This window comes from Hydractinia symbiolongicarpus, chromosome 3, assembly GCF_029227915.1.
Source record: "Hydractinia symbiolongicarpus strain clone_291-10 chromosome 3, HSymV2.1, whole genome shotgun sequence".
NCBI classification, from domain to species: domain Eukaryota; kingdom Metazoa; phylum Cnidaria; class Hydrozoa; order Anthoathecata; family Hydractiniidae; genus Hydractinia; species Hydractinia symbiolongicarpus.
The window spans coordinates 13343056-13362828 of NC_079877.1; the positions used below are offsets into that span (position 1 = coordinate 13343056).

General features: G+C 34.2%; 2 protein-coding genes across 3 annotated transcripts; one reads left to right on the plus strand and one right to left on the minus strand.

The window, feature by feature from the left end:
* Positions 1-845: 845 nt before the first annotated feature.
* On the plus strand, positions 846-3793 carry LOC130635830 (ferritin heavy chain B-like). Its single transcript, XM_057445319.1, has 7 exons — positions 846-1001; positions 1461-1556; positions 1663-1708; positions 2190-2290; positions 2552-2701; positions 3074-3199; positions 3563-3793. The coding sequence occupies exons 2-7, from the start codon at positions 1470-1472 to the stop codon at positions 3743-3745; spliced, it is 693 nt and encodes a 230-aa protein (XP_057301302.1). The 5' UTR covers positions 846-1001; positions 1461-1469; the 3' UTR covers positions 3746-3793.
* A 3183-nt stretch (positions 3794-6976) lies between these two features.
* Positions 6977-15824, minus strand: LOC130635829 (midasin-like). 2 transcript variants are annotated; one of them, XM_057445317.1, is made up of 2 exons: positions 15378-15824; positions 6977-8470 (listed from the first exon to the last, which is right to left on the minus strand). In XM_057445317.1, the coding sequence occupies exons 1-2, from the start codon at positions 15526-15528 to the stop codon at positions 7029-7031; spliced, it is 1593 nt and encodes a 530-aa protein (XP_057301300.1). In that variant the 5' UTR covers positions 15529-15824; the 3' UTR covers positions 6977-7028. The 2 variants fall into 2 exon arrangements, with proteins under 2 accessions (XP_057301300.1, XP_057301301.1); XM_057445318.1 differs by lacking the exon at positions 15378-15824 and adding an exon at positions 9709-10166.
* Between the last annotated feature and the right edge of the window lie 3949 nt (positions 15825-19773).

Sequence of the window (19773 nt, forward strand, 5' to 3'; positions counted from 1 at the left end):
ACTTTCTTCGTCTCTGGCTAGAGCTCCTGCACTGGAAAATCGACGAATTTTTTCAAAAATGATTAGGACTAACGGTGCTTCAACTTTGTTCACAGAAGTTGAAGAAGGCAAGTTGACTGTGATTTTGGACTGGAAAAGATTAATATCACGTTTTCTCAATCGCATTTTAAAGGCTTTTTCGCAACCTCGTCCCCAGGGCAATTTGGCGAGATTGTCAGAAAGAGAAAAATGAGCCTGGGGACGAGGTTGGCTTTTTCGTTCTTAATATGTGGCTTGCACAAAACAGAAAAAAAATATTAGTAACGAAGTTGGTATATCCGGTACTGTCTTACAGTTGTTATATTTGGCTCTTATTCCTACCTTTTCTTATAATTGCTAGAACAAAACCTATATCAAGTATCACGTGTCTTACTAATTTAAATATTGACTTGAAAGCCTATTGTGTTTGTTTTTAAACCTGTGTGTGGTGCACACGCTTCTAAGAATATACCGTAAAAAAGACTAAAAAATGCTGGGGATAAAATTGGTCATAATGTAGCACTTCGTTTATATAAATAATTATATGGATGTATTTCTGTTCCAAAGATTGAGGAGCGGGTTTCTGTCATAGCATCTTTCCAAAGTAAATTTTCCATTACTTTTAAAAATGCTTGATGTCAAAACCGCTAGCGCTTACTTGACGCCTAACAGCATCGCCGACCTCAATGTCAAAAAGGCATGAACCCCTAAGGACGAGGTTGCTAACCATATAAACCGTTTTTAAGAATAGCTAAAATTTTGTAGAACAGCAGCAAACAAAATTATAGAGCGTAAATTAATTCTGGGATTTATAACTTCGTCCCCAGATCCTTTCTACTTGTAACTTGATGCTTTTGTCAACAAGGTGTCCATTTCATCAATAAGAATGCATCTTGTGATAAAAACAGAGAGACGAAAGCGGCGTTAGACTCAGCAACAGTGTTTGTTAGGCTAACAAAAAAGTTTTCGCAAATTTACTGCAGGTAACTTGTTATTCTTTTATTTTGTACTTTTTCACCAGCTTCCTTATTTTTTGATTTTATTTAAATGTAACGATAGAAGATTTGAGAGGAGACTCGGAGATGTCCCACGGCCGAATAGGTTGTTTAAGATTAAATTCGCCTCGTTTCACTTAGTTCAAAATAAGTATAGATTTTGTAATTTAAAAATGATAAAGATCTTTTACAAAAAAACAAATTTATGCAAAGTTATACTGGGCGAACATTGTTGATGCAATGTCATTTTTGAAAACCGTTTGCGCTGCTTTTGACTTCCCTTGAACGGTGTGGTAAATAAAAATAATTTTTATCTCTGGTAAAAAAGTAGAGGCGTTTCAATTATATTGAGAAAGCTCCCCACAGCAGATCTTTAAACTAGATATCTTTCAGGACATTTCTAATTTGTCACGACGTGAAATGCTAAATTATTTTAATATTTTTTAGTCAGCGAAAATGCAGAACCAAATTTTGTGTTTATTCTTAATGGTTGTGGTAGTGTACGCAGGAAATCGAGACTGCAAGTGGATGGAAAAGAGGCTGGTAAGACAAAAATTAAAGAATAATTTTTACTTTTATTTTATGAAATAAATATATTATTTTGTTTGTGTTTGTAATGCGAAGAAGTTTATATATTATTATGTTATAGAAAGATAACTTGAAAAAATCTTCAGTGTTTTCCAGCGATTTCACCGGTAGGATATACTATTTAATCAATAGAATAGTTGAAAAACTATTCTGTTAATTTTTGAATTTCTTATTCTTTAAATATCTTTTTATACAGTAATGACCTATCAGCCTCGTTCTCAGAGCTCATTGTCTCTTTTTTTTATCGCGACGGCGTTCGTATCGGCGCACGATGTCAAAAAAGATACAAGATGTCCTGGGGATGAGGTTGATGGTTTACGCGGTTTTCTTTTTTTGTTCGCCTATAATTTTGGTTATGGAACTTCGTAAACAACCTCTCATTTATAGATTAACACATGGTAAGTGGCAAAAATATAGTTTTTTGGAAACAAATTTAAAATTGTTTTTTACACTAACTTTTCCAGTCTGAACACTTTTTCCAAACAATGAATTTTCTTCAACCTCGTCCCCAGGGTTTTGTGCCCCCCCTGAGCCGTTATTACGGAGTATTAAGCCTAAAATATCTATCTAAATACTTTTAACTTTTAGAAACAATCACCAGAATCTATCCATACACAGTTGATTTGGAATTATTGGTTAACCATCAAATAAAAATGGAACTGAACGCATTCTACAATTACCTCAGCATGGTAAGTGCACCTGTTATCAACAAACAAATCATCCAAAACAATGTTAAAACAAAAACTTATAAATTGCTTTACGTCTAGCTTGATAAGCCGAAAGTTTTTATGTTTCACTGCTAGCATAATAATAAAAATTCTTAATTCACTAACCTCGTTCCCAGGGCCTTCTACCTAAAGACGCTGCCCCCGATATTAACAAGCGCATAGAGACTTTAGAGGGATAAGTTGGTTAATTTGATTGAGCGTACATGTGATTTATTATTATAGTCGTATTTCTTTCGACGTGAAGATCAAGACATGGATGGCTTCACTAAATTTTTTCACGATGCAGCTATGGAGGAGTTAAAACATGCTGAAATGTTTATGAAGTACCAAGCAAAACGAGGTGGGAGAGTGGAGCTATACAATTTACCTGCGGTAAGTTCTTCCGTTTGTGGTTCCTCTCTACGGCAGTTGTACTTCTTATATTTTTCAACTAGGAAAAAATATGCAAATGATTTTAATAGTTAATCGCTAGCTAAATAAAAAAATGCACTTATTCAGCAGCAAACAGTAAAATTGTTGTTTTCAATTTCGTACCCAGGATATTTTTCCTTTTTGTATAATCTTACAGCGGTTGGCCGCTCCGTAATAACAACTCATCAAAAGACGCTTGGGAGGAGGATGTATTGTCTTGCTAACGCAGCATTGTATTTTAGGAGATTATTTTTAAAATGCATGATTCACTAGTTATATTTAACGGAATAGAACAAAAAAACTTCTTAGTATGGAGGATGTTTTTGTTTTCAGCCATCCAAACAAGAATGGAACAACGCTCTTCATGTCTTACGAGCAGCTCTTGCACTGGAGAGAAATGTGACGGATGAAGTGTTGTGTCTTCATCAAATGTCGAACGACAAATATAATGACGTTGACGTACGTACTATATGTTTTGTTCGTTTGCATTCTTTTAGGCTTACATGAGTGCCTTTATCTCGTGAATACACACCTCAAATATTCCCATAAGTGGGCGTATATTTAAACAGCAGTTTATACTTTACTGCTTATTTTGAACGATAGTTGATGGCCGCCCCTTTTAAAGTACGCCCCTCTCTACTACTTCAACGCGCTTTATCGTATAGTTCCAAAATTGCGCCCCTAAAATATATACTATTTTTTTCACTAGTAATATTTTAAAAACTATGGGTAAAAAATTTCTTCATGCGATCAAATATTACGACAAAAGGCTCTGATTACTGTGGAGATATCGGCGCACAAAAAATCTCTTGACTTTTTTAGTTGACCAATTTCTTGGAAGGTGAAATTATACCAGAGCAGTATTCCGGTATGAAAGAGCTGGCAAGTAAAATCAAAACATTGACCAGAATGTCATCATCAAAATCGTCGAAGGGAAAAGAAGACTTCAAAAATTATGGAATTGCTGAATTTCATTTTGATCAATTGTTAAAAGCAAGCAAATAATTGTAAACTATAACGTTTTTATTCAAGAATACATTATAATTTTGCGTAGCCTAATATTTTTAAAGGATTTATTTACTTTGGTTTTAAAAATAAATATGTTTTTAACACATTCTGATTTTCTCAAAACTAACATCTTTTCAAGCAAGTATATTGTTAGAAATCGTCAAACGAAAGAAATATATTTAGACAAGTATATATAAAAAATTCCGCACAACAACAAAAACACAACAACAACAACGACGAAAACAACAACAACGACAAAAACAACAAAAACAAAAACATGACAACAGCAACAACAAATGTCCTAAGGTTTTAAGTGCAAATAACACAAGTAGGGTCGTAGCACCCAATTTAAGATTTGTGAAATGCTTAAGGTCCTGAAAAGTTATAACTTTTAACTTCAAAGTATGAAATCAACATTATTTATGCAAAAAAATTTTATACCAACGCACCCATCAGACGCTGATTCTTAGAATTTGCCAGACTCTCAGCCTCCAAGTTCTTATATAAAATATATTCTTATATATAAACAAATGTATTTTTCCATATAATATCGACAATTTTTGCAAATAACTTTCTTTTCTATTATTATCTACCATTTTTAAATTCATATTAAGATCATTGTATTTCAAATTTTTAATCAGTGATTAAGGGACGCTATAATGTCCGAGAATGTCAAAAAGAGAAAAAGAGCTTTCTGGGAACGAGGTTGGGTACAATATACGAGATAAATCTTGCCCCAAAGTAACGTTTGTTACATTTCAAATTTGTTTTGAACAAACTTTGTAACAGTAAAAAAAGATTAAATAAAAGATTAAATAAAATTTTGTAAGTCTGATCCTACCTAATCCTTCCTTCCAAGAGTATATTCAACAATAAAATCTATGTTCTTTGATTTCTAAGAATCCGTAATCGTTTAGCTTTAAGCTTTCAATGACAAACACAACTGTATTCCTAGTTTTGGTCTTTATGGATCGCGTTTCAAAGAAGTAATTTTTTTAAGTTTACGCTTAAGATACTTTCATTCTTATTTGATGTAAATAGTTTTTTTGTTAAAAGATACTAGTCAGAAGACCCAGCATATTTTTTCTAACCATCGGGAAATCGGAACAGTTAAGGTGAGAAAGATTACTTGTCGCCGTGGCTGCGCTTTTTAATTTGTCATTGTTATTTACTCACGTGATCAGTATCGAAATATCTTTTTGTTTTAAGCGCAAATGGCCTCGGTTACCCAAACAACTATAATTAATTCTCTGGTTATATGTGATCACGCTGGCTTTGTGCTTCTTATTTCATTTTAATTTGGGATTTGCTCTGAGAAATAATTTTTGTGTTAATCGGTGGATTTAAGTTTTAGGGATTGCTCCGACATATTCGTTTGCGTCTAAGCTTTTCCATGAGAGAACCTGAATGTCCTTGAAGAAAGCTTAGATAACCAGGCTAAAAATGTACAGATTTTGTATGAGGATTAGCCTTATTCCCATCTTCTGACTTCCTTAACGGCAATTAATCTCCAATCCTCCCTTTATTAAATTCTCACCGATTGTTGGCTTATTAAAACCTAACCTTGTCCCCAGGTCTTTTTGTCTCTCATCGGTGCTGCACTTATTGACAGGTCTAACGAAATGTTCCTTTTGCTTTTCGATATGAAAAAAGAGGCAACAGCTCCTGGGATCGAGGTTGATTAAAACCGATACAACGCTCAGACAGACAGGTTTATCATTTGATTTGTTATTTTTATTTCCGTTTATCAAAATATTAGTCACATACTTTTAGGTACCCTTTCCTAGATTTTTTAGCTATTATTGTCACAATGACGTCACTGGCCTTTTTAAGAAATTTTTTGTGGGTAAGGAAGTTATTTTAAGTAATATTGATCGATTCTTGAAAAATATAAAATACGTTATTTTTTTCTCGGCTTTTTGTGTTACACTTCCTTAGTTTGGGAATGTGTTTTGTTTTGCAATTAATTGAACTTCTTCGATAATATTTGTTAATGAACCAATTATTTTAACATCGATTCTCCTCTAAATTTAATAAAAGCCTTGAAGTCACGATATGTTGGGAACTGTTCACTGCAACCCAACAAATGACTAAAATTTATTTAGCAGCGCATCGAACGTTTAAAACACCTTTTTATTCGCCTACAACTATTTTCGTTGAAAACCTTATCATCCTAAATTTTATTGTCTAAGTATGAATTTACGGCCAAAGACATTTTCGTTTCCAGAGCTCTTTGTTGAGATAAACGGTTTATCTCAAAGAGCTTTGGGGACAAGAATGGACTAACAAAACTTTTCTGTCTACTAATTATTCCTAGTTAGTATACCTTTTGTGGAGCAAAATTTCTGTCATAGGTCATACTAATGTTAAGTCCATATCGTAATATATGAACGTAAAAAATAATAAAAAATTTACATTGTATAAGCAATCCCAAAAATTCCCCGCGAAATATCGAAATCTGTTCAATCGCGAACATCAGTACCCTATGTTATGTAAATAGAAGTAAAAATGTTTTTAGTTGAAAATTTTATTTCCTGACTTATGGAAAAGGAGCATTTACTAAAATAAACACACGGGAAATGTCAAAAATCGATTGATTCGTAAAAATATATTCTCGCAAATTCCATAAAATTTTGTGATGCACATGATTGGCGAAAATTTCTGCTCGCGAAAATTCCTGATTTTAAAGCGCAGCCTAAATGTTTTTGCCAATGGATCACGAATTCTACAGTCCTTAGATTACGTCCATCCTTTAACCGCTCCAGGTGCGCAGATAAAAACTATCCATTTCTTGAACTTTCATCTCAAAATCTTTTGGAGTAATCGAACGCTGATAGTCAAACTTCTATTGTCTCGAAAAATTTTCGTTTTCTTTGAAAGTTCGAGTTAAGGGGTGGTTGCTATAGTAACTATTACAAGTTACGAATAAGAAAGGTTAGCGGCAAGAACTACACAACCATTTTAAATAGTACACTCCGTCGAAATGTTCTGAAGTATGAATAGATTGAAAGACCTGTCCACAGACCTGCTCAGATGACGCCAATATAAACAAACAAAAACCTTTATGTAAATGGTGTGGCAACATGGATTGTTTATCTATCTATACATATATATCATTTCTGGAATAAAGTATATATTTACACTGCTTCGAAATCATATCAATTATGAAATAACACTATATCATCATAATCGATCAAAATGTATGTAGGGGAAAAAACAAAATTAATATGAGCGATGAAAATGTTACAAATTATAATATTTACAAAAGGCGGGTGAACTTTTAAGATGTCTCCTTAGTATCATTGTCTGAGTTCTTAGCCTCTTTACTCGCCTCTGCCTCACCATTACTTACTGGATCACTATCGACTTTGGCTTGTTCAGAATCATCTTGTGTCTCGCTGTCTTTGGCTTGTTCAGAATCATCTTGTTTCTCGCTGTCCATGGCTGGCTCACCATTATCTTGTTCCACGCTAGTTGCTTCCACATCATTTTGTTTTTCATTATCTTTGGTGGGTTCAGCCTCATCTTGGTTCTTACTAACCTTTGCGGGATCATCACTTTCGTCTTTGTTAGTTTCATCATTTTTATCACTATCTTGATTACCATCTTCAGCGTTTGGTACTTCGGTATTGTCATTTGCATTCGTAGGTTCGGAATCTTTGGGCGTTTCATCTTCGGGTTTAGCATCTTCAACAGCAACCTCACCAGCTGCTTGGTCCTCAGTGTTTGTTTCATCTGCAGCGACAGGAGTATCATCTGTGGTCTCAGCTTCCGGGTTACTAGTTTCTACAGGAGTCTTATCTGTTTCAGCATCAGCCTGAGTTTCATTCCCCTCTGATTTTGTTTCACCTTTAGCACCAAATTCTTGGTTAGAGTCATCCTGACCGGTCTCTTTGGGCTCTTCTTGCATTTGCGGTTCCCCGCTATTTGTGGCTGGAGAATCACCAGCCTCTCCATCGACTACTGCAGATTTGTCTTTTTCTTCAGCATTTGATTGATTTTCTGGTTCAGCTTCAGTTTCTTCTATTTTTTCTTCGACTGGTTTATCTGCATCTGCGTTCTGTGCATCTGGTTTATCTGCATCTACGTTCTCTGCATCGCTCACATGCGTTTTGGATTCTGCTTTCATGTTATCGACTTCCTTACGCGCTTGGTGTCCGCGGAAACTTGCTTGTATTTTTAATGCTGCAGCTTCTTGCTCTTCAATAGTGCTCTCAACTGCAGTTTCTTCAGTAGTCGATTCTACTGCATCTTCATTTTGTGTATCTTGTTTTTCAGTCTCCTCGCCCGCTGCAAGTTCAGTGGCTACATGTGTTTCTGATGCAGCTTTTAAAGCATTTACTTCCTCGCGCGCTTTGTTACCACGAATAACGGACTGAATTTTAAGAGCAGCATCCTCTTCACTCATGCTTGGCTGCGGCTCACTTGTTTCTTCTACATCTGTCTGTTTTGGTTCGTCCTCTGCTGGAGATGAATCCTCCTCTACCGCATTTGGTTCCACTGTTGCATCGGCGCTCGTAACATCTTCGCCAGCTTCAGATTGCACGTCAGTCTCCTGAGCAACCACTGACGTCTTTTTGGAAGCAACAGAATCTTTTTTCGACGCGACGGAATCTTTCTTCGACGCGACGGAGTCTTTTTTCGATGCAACGGAATCTTTCTTTGACGCAATAGAAGCTTCTGATTTTACAGGTTGGTCGACTGGTTCTGCATTACCATTCTCTAAAGAAAATGAATAATTTTTTGCAGTTTTTTTCACCTTTTTTCGCTTGTATGTACATTTATAATGACGATATAAGCGAATGTAAAAAATCTATTTTTCTTGGTTACTTTATTACAACAAGAAAATAAAAATGCGAAGTTTTCCTTAAACAACGTCTTGCTACCAAAGACTGTATAAGAAACTAACAAAAAACAACACTTGTGAAAGCAACTGCTAAAACGTACAAAATAAGGACTCCTAGATATATAAGACGCGCGCGTAAATTTTTTAACAATATTTACACCCAGCGTGTCATCGGTATAAAACCACGACTTCTCGAAAAATAAAAAATTCCATTTTAGTTCAAATAGTACAAACGTGTTTGCATAAAATGAAGAAAAAAATAATGAAAAATGAAAAAATAAATAAATAAATAAATAAATACAAATAGAAATAGAAATGCACACTGCGTGTAGTGAGAATTTTCTAAAGCTTCAACAGCTGAAAATTTACAAACAAAAAATGGAGGACAAAAATGTAGTATGATCCAACATGTAAACAAAAAACAAAAATAGTATTATAAATAGTTTTTCTTACATTTTTACTTTTAAGGAAACAAATGATTTGCAAAATAATTTTTTGGGGATTATATTTTTGCAGATAAGTGGTACCAATATGCTTTATTTTGCAGAATATATTTTTGCAGCTGACTGCATTTTTTCTGTAAATTCCGCGGATTCGGTCATTTTAGCAAACAGAAAATTGGTACTTTGTCTAACATAGCCTTAAAAAATTAAAGATTTTAAATCAACATCAAAGAACTAATTAGCTTGGGTCCAACAGAAAATTGAAGTTCGAAGGAAATAAAATAAATTGCGAGAGAAATTGTTGCAGATGAAAGAAATTTTGAGAAAAAATATTTCTTGAAATTTAAATTTTGGGTTCGGGTCAAATCCGCAAACATAAGTTCCACAAAAAATTTTCCCCGCAAAATGTTTGTTCAAATAAGGTAATAACAACAAAATTAAAATAAAAAAGTATTGTGATAATATTTGTTTAGTGTTTAGACAATGTTAAAAAAAGAAACACGATTTTTCCATACTGTATGATCTGTAAATTTGCATATAAATAGAGTAAAACATACAATCAAACAAACATACAATCAAACAAACAAACAAACAAACAAACAAACATACAATCAAACAAACAAACAAACAAACAAACAAACAACACTTTACATTAAAATTCACTTCTCTACCTTTGAGATCCGAAGTTTGAGCTGATATTGATTCTAACTTTTCATCCTTTTTAGATTTATGCTTTGACCTCCGAAATGAATTTCGCAAAGAACTTTTGCTAAACTTGCTTGCAACTTTTCCCATATTCCTAACACAACATTGACGCGTCAAGAATTCTTTTAAACGTATGCAATCGTTATTAAGGTTAAATAGATGCACCTCCAAAGCGGTTATAAATTATTTGAGCTCGTTAAATGCTGATCAAAATAATTGCAGCGCTAATTCCATTCACACTAACATCTGTTGATGAAAATTCCTGAATAATCACTTCAGATTAATTCTGGCTAAGGTGACCCACAATACTTTCAGCAAAAGACCAATTTTAATATAGCTACGAACTTAACAGTCGTGAAAACAACATTAAAATTTTAATGGTTCACGAAATGTTTTTCTTTTGTATAAAATCACACCCAATCTGTACACCCTTTTTTTTAGCAAGCAGAGATTAATGAACGCAATAACGAAGTTCATTAATTTTCCACACAAAGAAAAATGAATGTTAAATTTATTTAGCGAATGTTTTATTTCATCAAGTAGCTTACCATTATTTTAAACACAAAAAAATTTTAATACATGACAGAAAGGGGTCCTATTCCAACATGGATTATTATTTTTCTCAAACAATGAAATTGACTAACAGAAAAAGGCTATCTTTGTTGTGTATTAAAATAACCACGCTGGAGATTTTGATGACTAGTATTCCGCTCTCCATCGTGCTTTCTAAAACAGTTGCGTGTTTTGATAGAGAAACACGATCCATGGTGTGTCAGAAGAATGCGTCAGTATATTATTTTTAAACGACTTTTAACAGGTGGTTTTGTCATTATAAATGATCTACAACGAAAAGAGCTAATTACTTTTCACTTGTTGATAAAATGTGACTCAAGCATTCACTGTTTTTTTTAGTTTAAACATAACATGGATATTCTCCCCTTGTAATGCTTGGGGAGGGTTTCCAGGCTATGTTTAAATAAAAAAAACTGTGAATGCTTTATTTCATTTGCTGGTATAACCTTACGTTTTTAAAAAAGCGTCGCTATTATAATTAAAACAGTAGAGATGGAAATCTTCGCCAACTAAAAGCAACAAGATGTTTTAAAACCGTGGTGCAATGCCGTAAATATATCGAATAGCAATTTGCTTTTAATGTCAGTGCAATGTCTAAATACATCACAACTTCTCAGAGAATTACTGATTGAGCTGTTGCAAAGGTCACTGGATTTGCAGAGCATATTGAAAGACCATGTATAGTCAAGGTCCAGTTTAAAATGTTGAAGTTCTGTACAATCTAAAAAATTTTTAGATGGCCAATAATTATCTTCTTGCAGAAAAAAATATTATTTTTATTCAAGACAAAATATTTGACCAGTCTTTCACCCTTCTGTATAGCCATAAGTGAGATTATTTTATCTCTTTATAAAATAGCTGGTTTTTTATTTAAAACGGCTGCAAAATCGCTACTTTTTGCATGCATAGGCTGATAATAATAATAATTATAATAATAATAAAACAGAAATAAAGAAAAAATGAAGAAAAAGTTTTTCAATGTTTGTTTTTATTATATTTTTTTATGCTGAAGACATAAAGTCATCATCGGAACAAATATCGGTTTTTTAAATCTACATCCAGGTTATTATTTTGTTCGCCAATTGTGGCCATGTCAGGTGCTGTTAAATTCAATTTTGTTAAAATAGAATTTGTTATGTTTTTGCTGTAATGGTAACATGAATTATTGATGAGTAAAACGACTACTTTTCTATACAAACTTTTCTTTGAAAATTTAATAATTAAAACAAAACATTTGTATATTCCCATCCTAATATTATTTAAAAATAAATGTAATAAAATGTTTTCATGATAAGTTTTGCGATACTTGTCAAAACAAACTATACGCTATGTCATTTTCTACAAAAAAATCACTACTTTCAATTCAACCTCTAGAGATGTTAAAAGAATCCGATTTCACATTTCAAATAGAATAAATAACAAATTTATAAATTGTAACAAAAAAGAGGTAGAAAGGAATTATTAAAACATTCCAAGTGCACATCAAACACTAAAACTTTTAATTTGCTGAGGAGAAAATACTTCCAATTTATTAACCTTAATAACTTTAGGTTCAAATTCTTTGCGTTATGTTAGTAGAGAGAAACAGAAAATAATGATGCAGGGAAAAGAGGTTTTTTGTCAATCAACATTGAACAAGGGGTTTATATTTCTGGATTACCATTCCCGACAATTGTATTTTGCGTATCTCTTATGCACTAATATGTCTGTCTGTCCATCTGTAACAAATGGGGTGTGATCTTTTACCTTGAAAGTTCTTCTTTTTGGCCTGCACGAGGAAGATGGTGCTTTGTGATCAAGGGCAACTAGAAGATTACAAGGTTTTAAGTTTAAAAGAAGTAAGTGACTAATCAAGGGACAAAATAAGAAGATTCTCCATGATATTTTAGTCAAAAACGCTTTTGTCATTCTTAGCAGATATTTTTCACGAAGAGGTTAGGTGTTAAACAGTCAGATATCAGCTGCCATTTGGGACAAACCTAAATATGGGACTATTAAAGAAGGTAAAAACAAGGTACCTATATGCAAGGTTAAAAAAGTTTATACTTTTAAAGTCACACCATTTTTACTAATTTCTGTTGATAAAGATGAAAGAACGAACACTTGTCTTGTCTTTCAATAAAACTTTTAGCAGACCTACTTTATAAAGAATTGGAAGACAAATTCAAAAACTTTCATTTAATATCTGATGGAATTTGCTGTGCTCGACACACCGTGTTATTCAGATTCTGCACTTAGTGCTTTTCCTGATTGAACAAAAGAGTTACCCTCTGGTTTTTCATTTTTATTTCCTTTGCTAATTGTAGCGTATATTGTTCGTATTACGCTTACTTTCTTTTTCTACTGGTAACACTGCATGGTTATGACTTGACATCCTTAGCATTAAGTCTAGCATCTACAATAATGAAAATTTTATATCAAAACTTGTGTTGCTTACAGAATATGCAGCCCAAACAACACTGGGGTAGCTCTCCAATAATAAAATTTGTGAGTGAAGGGGCATGACCTTTTAATCCATTGTTATCTTTGTAATCTATCATTGAATACAAAACAAACCCATCACATTATTATGACACTTGACAGGCTGGAGAATATTTATAAGAAAATTTTTTTTACTGCACTGCACCTCAGTTAAACTTTACAATTTCACCCATTCAAAAATGTTCAATGTAGAGAGGGAGAAGAAGAGAAGAAGTATTTATTCTACAGTAATAGCATACATAAGGTAGAAGTCAAATAAATATCAATTTACAAAAAAAATAGGCTATCACTGTAAGGAGACCAGCATTATTAGCCTACAGCTATGACAAGATGCTGGCCACCCTAAATATACAAAAACAAAACAACAAAACGACAAACAAACAAACAAACAAAAAAACATATGCAAAACGCAGCAACATATTAAAGGAAAAACAAATGATGACAAACTCAGCTGTACAATGAGAAAAAGAACTGGATCAGAGAAAAGTTAGTCTAGTAGAGGTGAGAGAGACTAGTCGAGTTGAAGGAAAGGAGTTTTGTATAAAATTCTATGAATAAATGGACTGACATAAAATTGAGTTTGAGCCGAAGGTTTTATGTGACACAGTTATCAAACCAAGAATAGATCCACAAGTCAACTTTGTTAGTATCAAGAAGTGCGTCTGGGAGTTATCCATGATATAAATTGTACAGAGAAATTACATTTTTCATGTAAACCAAATCAGCAAGTTTTAAAATATTAAGATTAGAGAAAAGAGGGGTAGAAGTCATTCTGCATTGTGCAAAAGAAATTAGTCTAAATACACAACGTTGTAAACAGTAAATACGATCAATATAGTGATGACCAGGTTGGGCCCAAATTTCATTGCAGTAACAAAGATGGCTACCACAGATGGCATGGTACACAGTTTTCAGAACAATTTGTGGAACAAGGTGTTGGAGTTTAGCTATAGCTCCATTAGCCCTCTTGAGTTTAACCGCAATCACATTGATCTGAGATTTCAAGTTGAGATCAGATCTAAGTGAATACCAAGGTACTTAATGCAGTTAATGGGGAAGAGTTTCTTGCCGTTGATGAAAAATTTGAAGTTATTGTTTGTTGGTTTAAGCTTGTGTAAACAGGATATATTCAGTTTTACTTGTATTCAGAGAGATTTTGCTGGCGTTGAGCCATTGGAAAAGAAATTTCAGATCCAGGTTGATTCTTTTAGGAAGAGATTTTAAAGACTTATCAAAACACATTAGGTTGGGATCATCAGCAAAGTGATGAACCATGGAAAATTTTATGGCACAATTTAAATCATTTATATAAATAAGAAACAGAAGAGAGCCTAAAACAGATCCTTGTGGTACACCATGTCTAACAAGTTTGTGCTCAGATTCAGTTCCATTAATTGATACAAATTGTTGTCTGCCAGATAAATTAGAACGAAACAGATTAAGAGGAGTTTCTGTGATACCATAATGAAAAAGTTTTTTCAGGAGAATCTTGTGATCAACAGTGTCAAAGGCCTTCTGGAGATCAACAAAAACACCACGAGCAAACTGACCATTATCAAGGGCATCCATTATTTTTTGGCATATATTTTGAAGAGCTTGTGGAGTGGAGTGTTTTTGTCTGAATCCAAATTGTTGAAAGTACAAAATTCAGTGTTGTGATAAAAACTGATATACATGTTTGGTATACGCATTTGCTACGATTTCTATGACACTTCGATCAACAATGCAATGCCTTCATTCTTTTAAGTGATAACAATTATAGCATTTGTGGCATTGCAGCAATATAGCAAATATAACAATCATAGCGTCGTAGCAAACAATACATTAAATATGCTTTCTCACAGCTGGTATAGTAAAATTAATCTGATCATCTTTGTTAATCAGGTTTACCAAGTTTTCCTAATGCTATTTTTACATTTTAAGCAATAGAAAAAGTTACATAGTAATGCTTAGAGCAGCCATTGAGACAAACTGGCAAGAATCACAACCCTTTTAGAAGCCATTCTACTATACCATCTGCAAAAAACATATTTTACCAATTGTTACGATTTGCAGAGGGGGACTCACATTGAAATATACACGTCATGGAATTGATAAGTATTCATGTGAATGTTTTAGCTAAAACGCAAATACCTGCCCCACAAACACTGTTGACCAGAATTTTTGCAAAGTTATTTTAAGGCATGGTTTATAGTCATAACTAATAGACATGAAAATAATAGACAGTGTATATTCCTTAACATATGTGAGGTTAGTAATGTAAAATATTGACATCTAGTTATCTATCTAAGACCATAAAGTTATGAAGCAAGCGAAGTTCCTAGATCTTCTCATCAAACGCTATATCTTAATCACATAATACGGATAGTATATGTTAGCAGACAAAGTTGCTATATGGTTGACAGAGCTATTGTTTAGTTAATCACATAATAATATTTAACAATGGTTAGGTGTTAGCTAATAAGCTAGCTAGCAACTAGCTAGCTATCAGTTTTTTTTAAGAAGAACCCTAGCATATCAATACTAATATGGGTAGCTACAGTTTTAAATTAGGATAAAAGGATCTAGCTACAAATCTTACCTTGTAAAGCAAGTTGATTTTTGAAATAGTTGGCAGCAAACAGAATGATATCTTCTGGCTGCTCTCTCAGAACTTCTCTTGCCAAACCTTCAAGAATATTTTGAAACCCTTCGGGTACTCTTAGCTTCGAAGGAGCATATTTAACTGACATGACGAACGTGTGTGTGTGTATAGATAGTGTTAACTTTTGTAGATGTTAGCCGTGAATGAAGATTTTTTTATCTCCTTGGTTTAGTAGCTACTGACCGTAAGATGAATTAAGGTTCTTACGGTTGCTATCTTCTTGTGTGTTGTGTCTTGTTTGTATGTGAGTTGCAGTAAACTGTAGATTGCATAAGCAATGACGTTTAATGTGACTACAATTCAAGGCACGATGTTTTATGACGAAAAATTGATGTTGACACAATTTCTACCGCCATGTTTCCATTGCTTATAGAAACGGTTTCCATAGCATATTATAGTAGCACGGTTTGTTCGTGAAACCGCGTACAGTCCGGGGGGGTCAGGGTCATTTTCTTTTCATACCCCGCGTCGGGACACAGCTAAAGCCCGGACCTCGTCCCCAGAAACATTATGTCGATATTGTGGTGGCTTTAAAGAACAAGATTGGGAAAAGTAGTTTACTTTACCACTGGGATATATGTTAGCTCAATACTACTAAAGCATAAATTCAACTAGATTCATCACAGAAAAGGCAAAAATCCTAAGGATGAATGAGGGTGACACCAAGCCGGTTTTTTACCGGGTAGATTATTCTGTTCAGAGGAGCAGACGTTGTTTTTAATGAAAATTTCATTGCTAAAGTAGAAAAGGGCCCCGGGGACAAGGTTGAGGCGGCCTATTTCTGGTCCTGAGATCAAGATCGTCAGAAAGAAAAAAAGAGCCCTGACGAGGTTGTGCTGTTGTTACCTTGTAAAATTTAAATTGCATGACCTTGTGCATTAACATATAATTTTTTGACGCAACCTGTATAATTATAAACCATATCTCACCAACCTCGTTCTCAGGCATCCTTGTATCTTTTTTGATATCAGAAAAGATACAAGATGCCCTGGGGGGACGAAGTTGACTTGTCCTCAGTGTGCTACAGAACCTTCTCTTCTTTGTCTCTTATTATTCATGATACAACATAGGGAATAAGTAACAATAAAAACAAACTATTCTGTTATAGGTGGGTATTCTGTATTATACGTGGATTGGTATTCTGTATTACACGCAGAGTTAGTATTCTGTATTACACGCGGAGGTATTACACACACGCGGAGTTTTACACGCGGGTATTCTGTATAACACGCGGCACGCGTTGGTTTTCAGTATTACACGCGGACAAAATACGTAGTTCGTAATTTTAATATCAGCTCCCCATATGGTGAACAGTACTAACAACCACCTGGGCTAAAAAAAGCAGTTGTTCTCCATGAGCCAAATCGGAGTGCGTTTACTATTTTCCAGCTAGAAAAACCGTGATGGTCGAAGTATCTGTTCTGCGTTCGTCAAAGATGCTGATTTTTCTCCACTTGTGGTTCTTTTGCTCCTGCATAAAAAAAAGAAAATAGGTTATAAGTATTGGATATAAGTCAGTTCAACGATGATGTGTCGTCGCTGTTGTGTAACACAGAAAAAAGACTGTGAACTATTACTTAGTTAATGTTACGGACGACGAAGACGCTCATTGTAAAGCTGCCAAGAAAATAATTATCTTCAGAGCAAGTCTCAAGATAATATTATTTCTTTTCTCTCATGTTTATCCAGCTTTCCTGCTGTGTTGTTTTCATTATTACTTGAAGAAATTTTTGCGAATTTTTTATAAATATTCCTTTTTCCCCATTCACGGAAAAATGAAATCTTTACAAATCAGTTGTTAACAAGAGCGAGAGTTATTTTTTGCAAACAAGACGAAAGAAAATTGACTAATAATACAAATACAACAAGCATTCTCGTTCCCAGCAATCTCGATCCCAGATTCCTTTCCGCTGTGACTTATATCAAAAGGAGAAAAAGAAGCCCTGGGGTCGAAGTTGCGTTCCTAGAGCCAGAGCTTTTGTGTCGAGAATGGCTGGCAAGCCAAATGCAACGGAATTTAATACCAAAAGTGTAATAGACTAAACAGTGCAAACCAGGGCATTTTGCCTTGTTGATGAAGTTGATAGCAGCCACAAGACCCTGGGTTTGTGTGATATCTTTTACTTCCTACCCTTTCCAACAGGTTTATGCAGACAATATAAAATTTTAGCGAGTATATGGCAAAATAGAATTTTTGAGAGGGAAAATTGATTTTCAGAATATTCCTCAAAATCGGATTTTTGATATTTAAGCTATTTTTAGCACAATCTTATGTCTTCATATGTTGTTGTTTTTTTTCTTTCCGATGGCTAACTCGCCAGCAAGCGCTCCAAAAGGTTAAAAAGAAGCTCTTGGGGTGAGATTGAGTTTTGGCATGCAGATGCTTTGTTTAGAATCCTGGAAACTAATAGAGAAAGATCCTGGAGAGAAATTGTTAAATTATTTTTATCTTTATCTTAAAACACTTTTGAATGATGATTTAAACATAGGAGAGGATCATGCTAACTTTTAATCGCAATTTGTTGCATTAGAATCCCAGAAAAAAACTTAAGAAAAGTATTAACTATAAGATATTCTTAGGATATAAATTCATTACATCATATGAGTGAAGAGTAGTTTTTTGCTCTTGGCATTTCCTTTGACTGGAAGTTAATCCATGTGCCTATATGTGCGGTGTTCTTCAGAAAAGTATTTTAGATGAGGACTCAAGCAAGAGCAAGGATTTTTTTAGCTGTCAATCATTAAACAGACATTGTCAACCATATCATCAATTCTTTCTTCTCAGGCTGGCTTTAATCTCATCTAATTTTTTTCTGTCTGAGCTCCAAAGTTTTGGCAATTCTTCTACTACAAGTAAAGTTCTCTTTGCATAGAAGTCTTGAATGTCTTTCTTGACTGTGCGAGCGTAAGAATCTCGCAATTTTGCGCAAGATTTTGTTAACTTGGCTTTAATGGCATCTTTATCATTTGTTGCATCTGTAGTTAAGGCCATGTTACAAACTTCTTTTTTTGTGACTTCGTCTGTGACTTTGGCGCGGTATTTTCGTTGGAATTTATCTGCAGGGCCCCCAATACCGGCCGCTGTTTCCACATCTCTTTTCATGCGAAATTCACACGAAACTTGAAATTCTTGCCATAAAACATCTTGCATTAAACATATCTCTATTTGCGATATCGCTTGAATTCTTGCATCGATTGTGTCTTTTGTTACGGTTTTAACAGAGGTTACGAGATTTTCGGCAATATCGAAAATTGCCTTGGCAGCTTTCATTGGTTGTACGTTGGCTTTTTCAGCAATAACTTGGCTCATTCTTAACACAAGTAAAGACATGACATTGTATGCTAAACTCATTTGTAGAATATGAGCCTGACCTTCGATGGTTCCACGCGGAAATCCGAAATCCGTAAACCCATCATCGATATAATCGCGCAAAGTTAGGTAACATTTCGCGTAACGGCGTCGTAACTTCGTCGATAATTTCTTTCTCCTTTTGTTTTCTACAAGTAGATCACATTCGAGCATTCGACGATAGATACTTTTAATATCATTCTCCATTTCAAAAAGCTCTCGTTCGGAAAATTCAGAATTAAGCGTTTTAACTGTCTCCTCAATCGCTTTTGGCCATATCGACATTGCTTTCTTTTCCGTAAAATAATATTTTTGGAGTAAATCTTTAATCTCGGCTTCGTCTGTTGTATCTGTGAGGAACAGTCTCACGGAAGCATTCAATATTTCAGGATAGGTAGGATTTATAGATCTTATTAGAGGTATTACCGCATAGCCTTGACTTATTTGATTTCTTTTGCTAATTTCTTCATTATCCCCGCTTTCTTCACCCGACTCAGCACCACCAGACCCGTCATCCGAATCTTCATGATCAAGAGATTGAGCCTCACTCAGCAACAGAAGAGACACGCAACTAATATAGATTAAATACATTCTGTGTTTGAAGAAAATCTTCGTAAATAATAAAAAAAGTTTTCTGATATAAAAAAAATCATTGGTGCGTATTGAAATTTGCTGACACACTGTGAAGCCACCTTGCAAAGAAATATAATTGTTGAAGCGTGCAAAAATTATACATATTGTAGTAAGCACAGCAAGGGGTCAGTTTTTATCTTGAAATCTCTCACAAACAAGATGGTAGAAAAGAATATTACTTTAATATAATACTGAAGATTCCATGCGTCCAACATTTTGTCAAGAGTGTGGGACACATTACTGGTAAAAAACCTGAGAACTTAAGAATTTAAATATTATTTATATTTCTAAGTTCTTAGACTTTTTTAGCCCATTTTCTTGACTATAGTACATTTCAATTTTCAACCGTAC

Coding starts and splice junctions, on each gene's coding strand:
- LOC130635830 (XM_057445319.1), top strand. CDS start 1,470: ATGCAGAACCAAATTTTGTGTTTATTCTTAATGGTTGTGGTAGTGTAC. Junction 1,709..2,189: donor GTTTTCCAGCGATTTCACCG/GTAGGATATACT, acceptor TTTAACTTTTAG/AAACAATCACCAGAATCTAT. Junction 2,702..3,073: donor AGCTATACAATTTACCTGCG/GTAAGTTCTTCC, acceptor TTTTGTTTTCAG/CCATCCAAACAAGAATGGAA.
- LOC130635829 (XM_057445317.1), bottom strand. CDS start 15,528: ATGTCAGTTAAATATGCTCCTTCGAAGCTAAGAGTACCCGAAGGGTTT. Junction 8,471..15,377: donor AAATCAACTTGCTTTACAAG/GTAAGATTTGTA, acceptor CATTTTCTTTAG/AGAATGGTAATGCAGAACCA.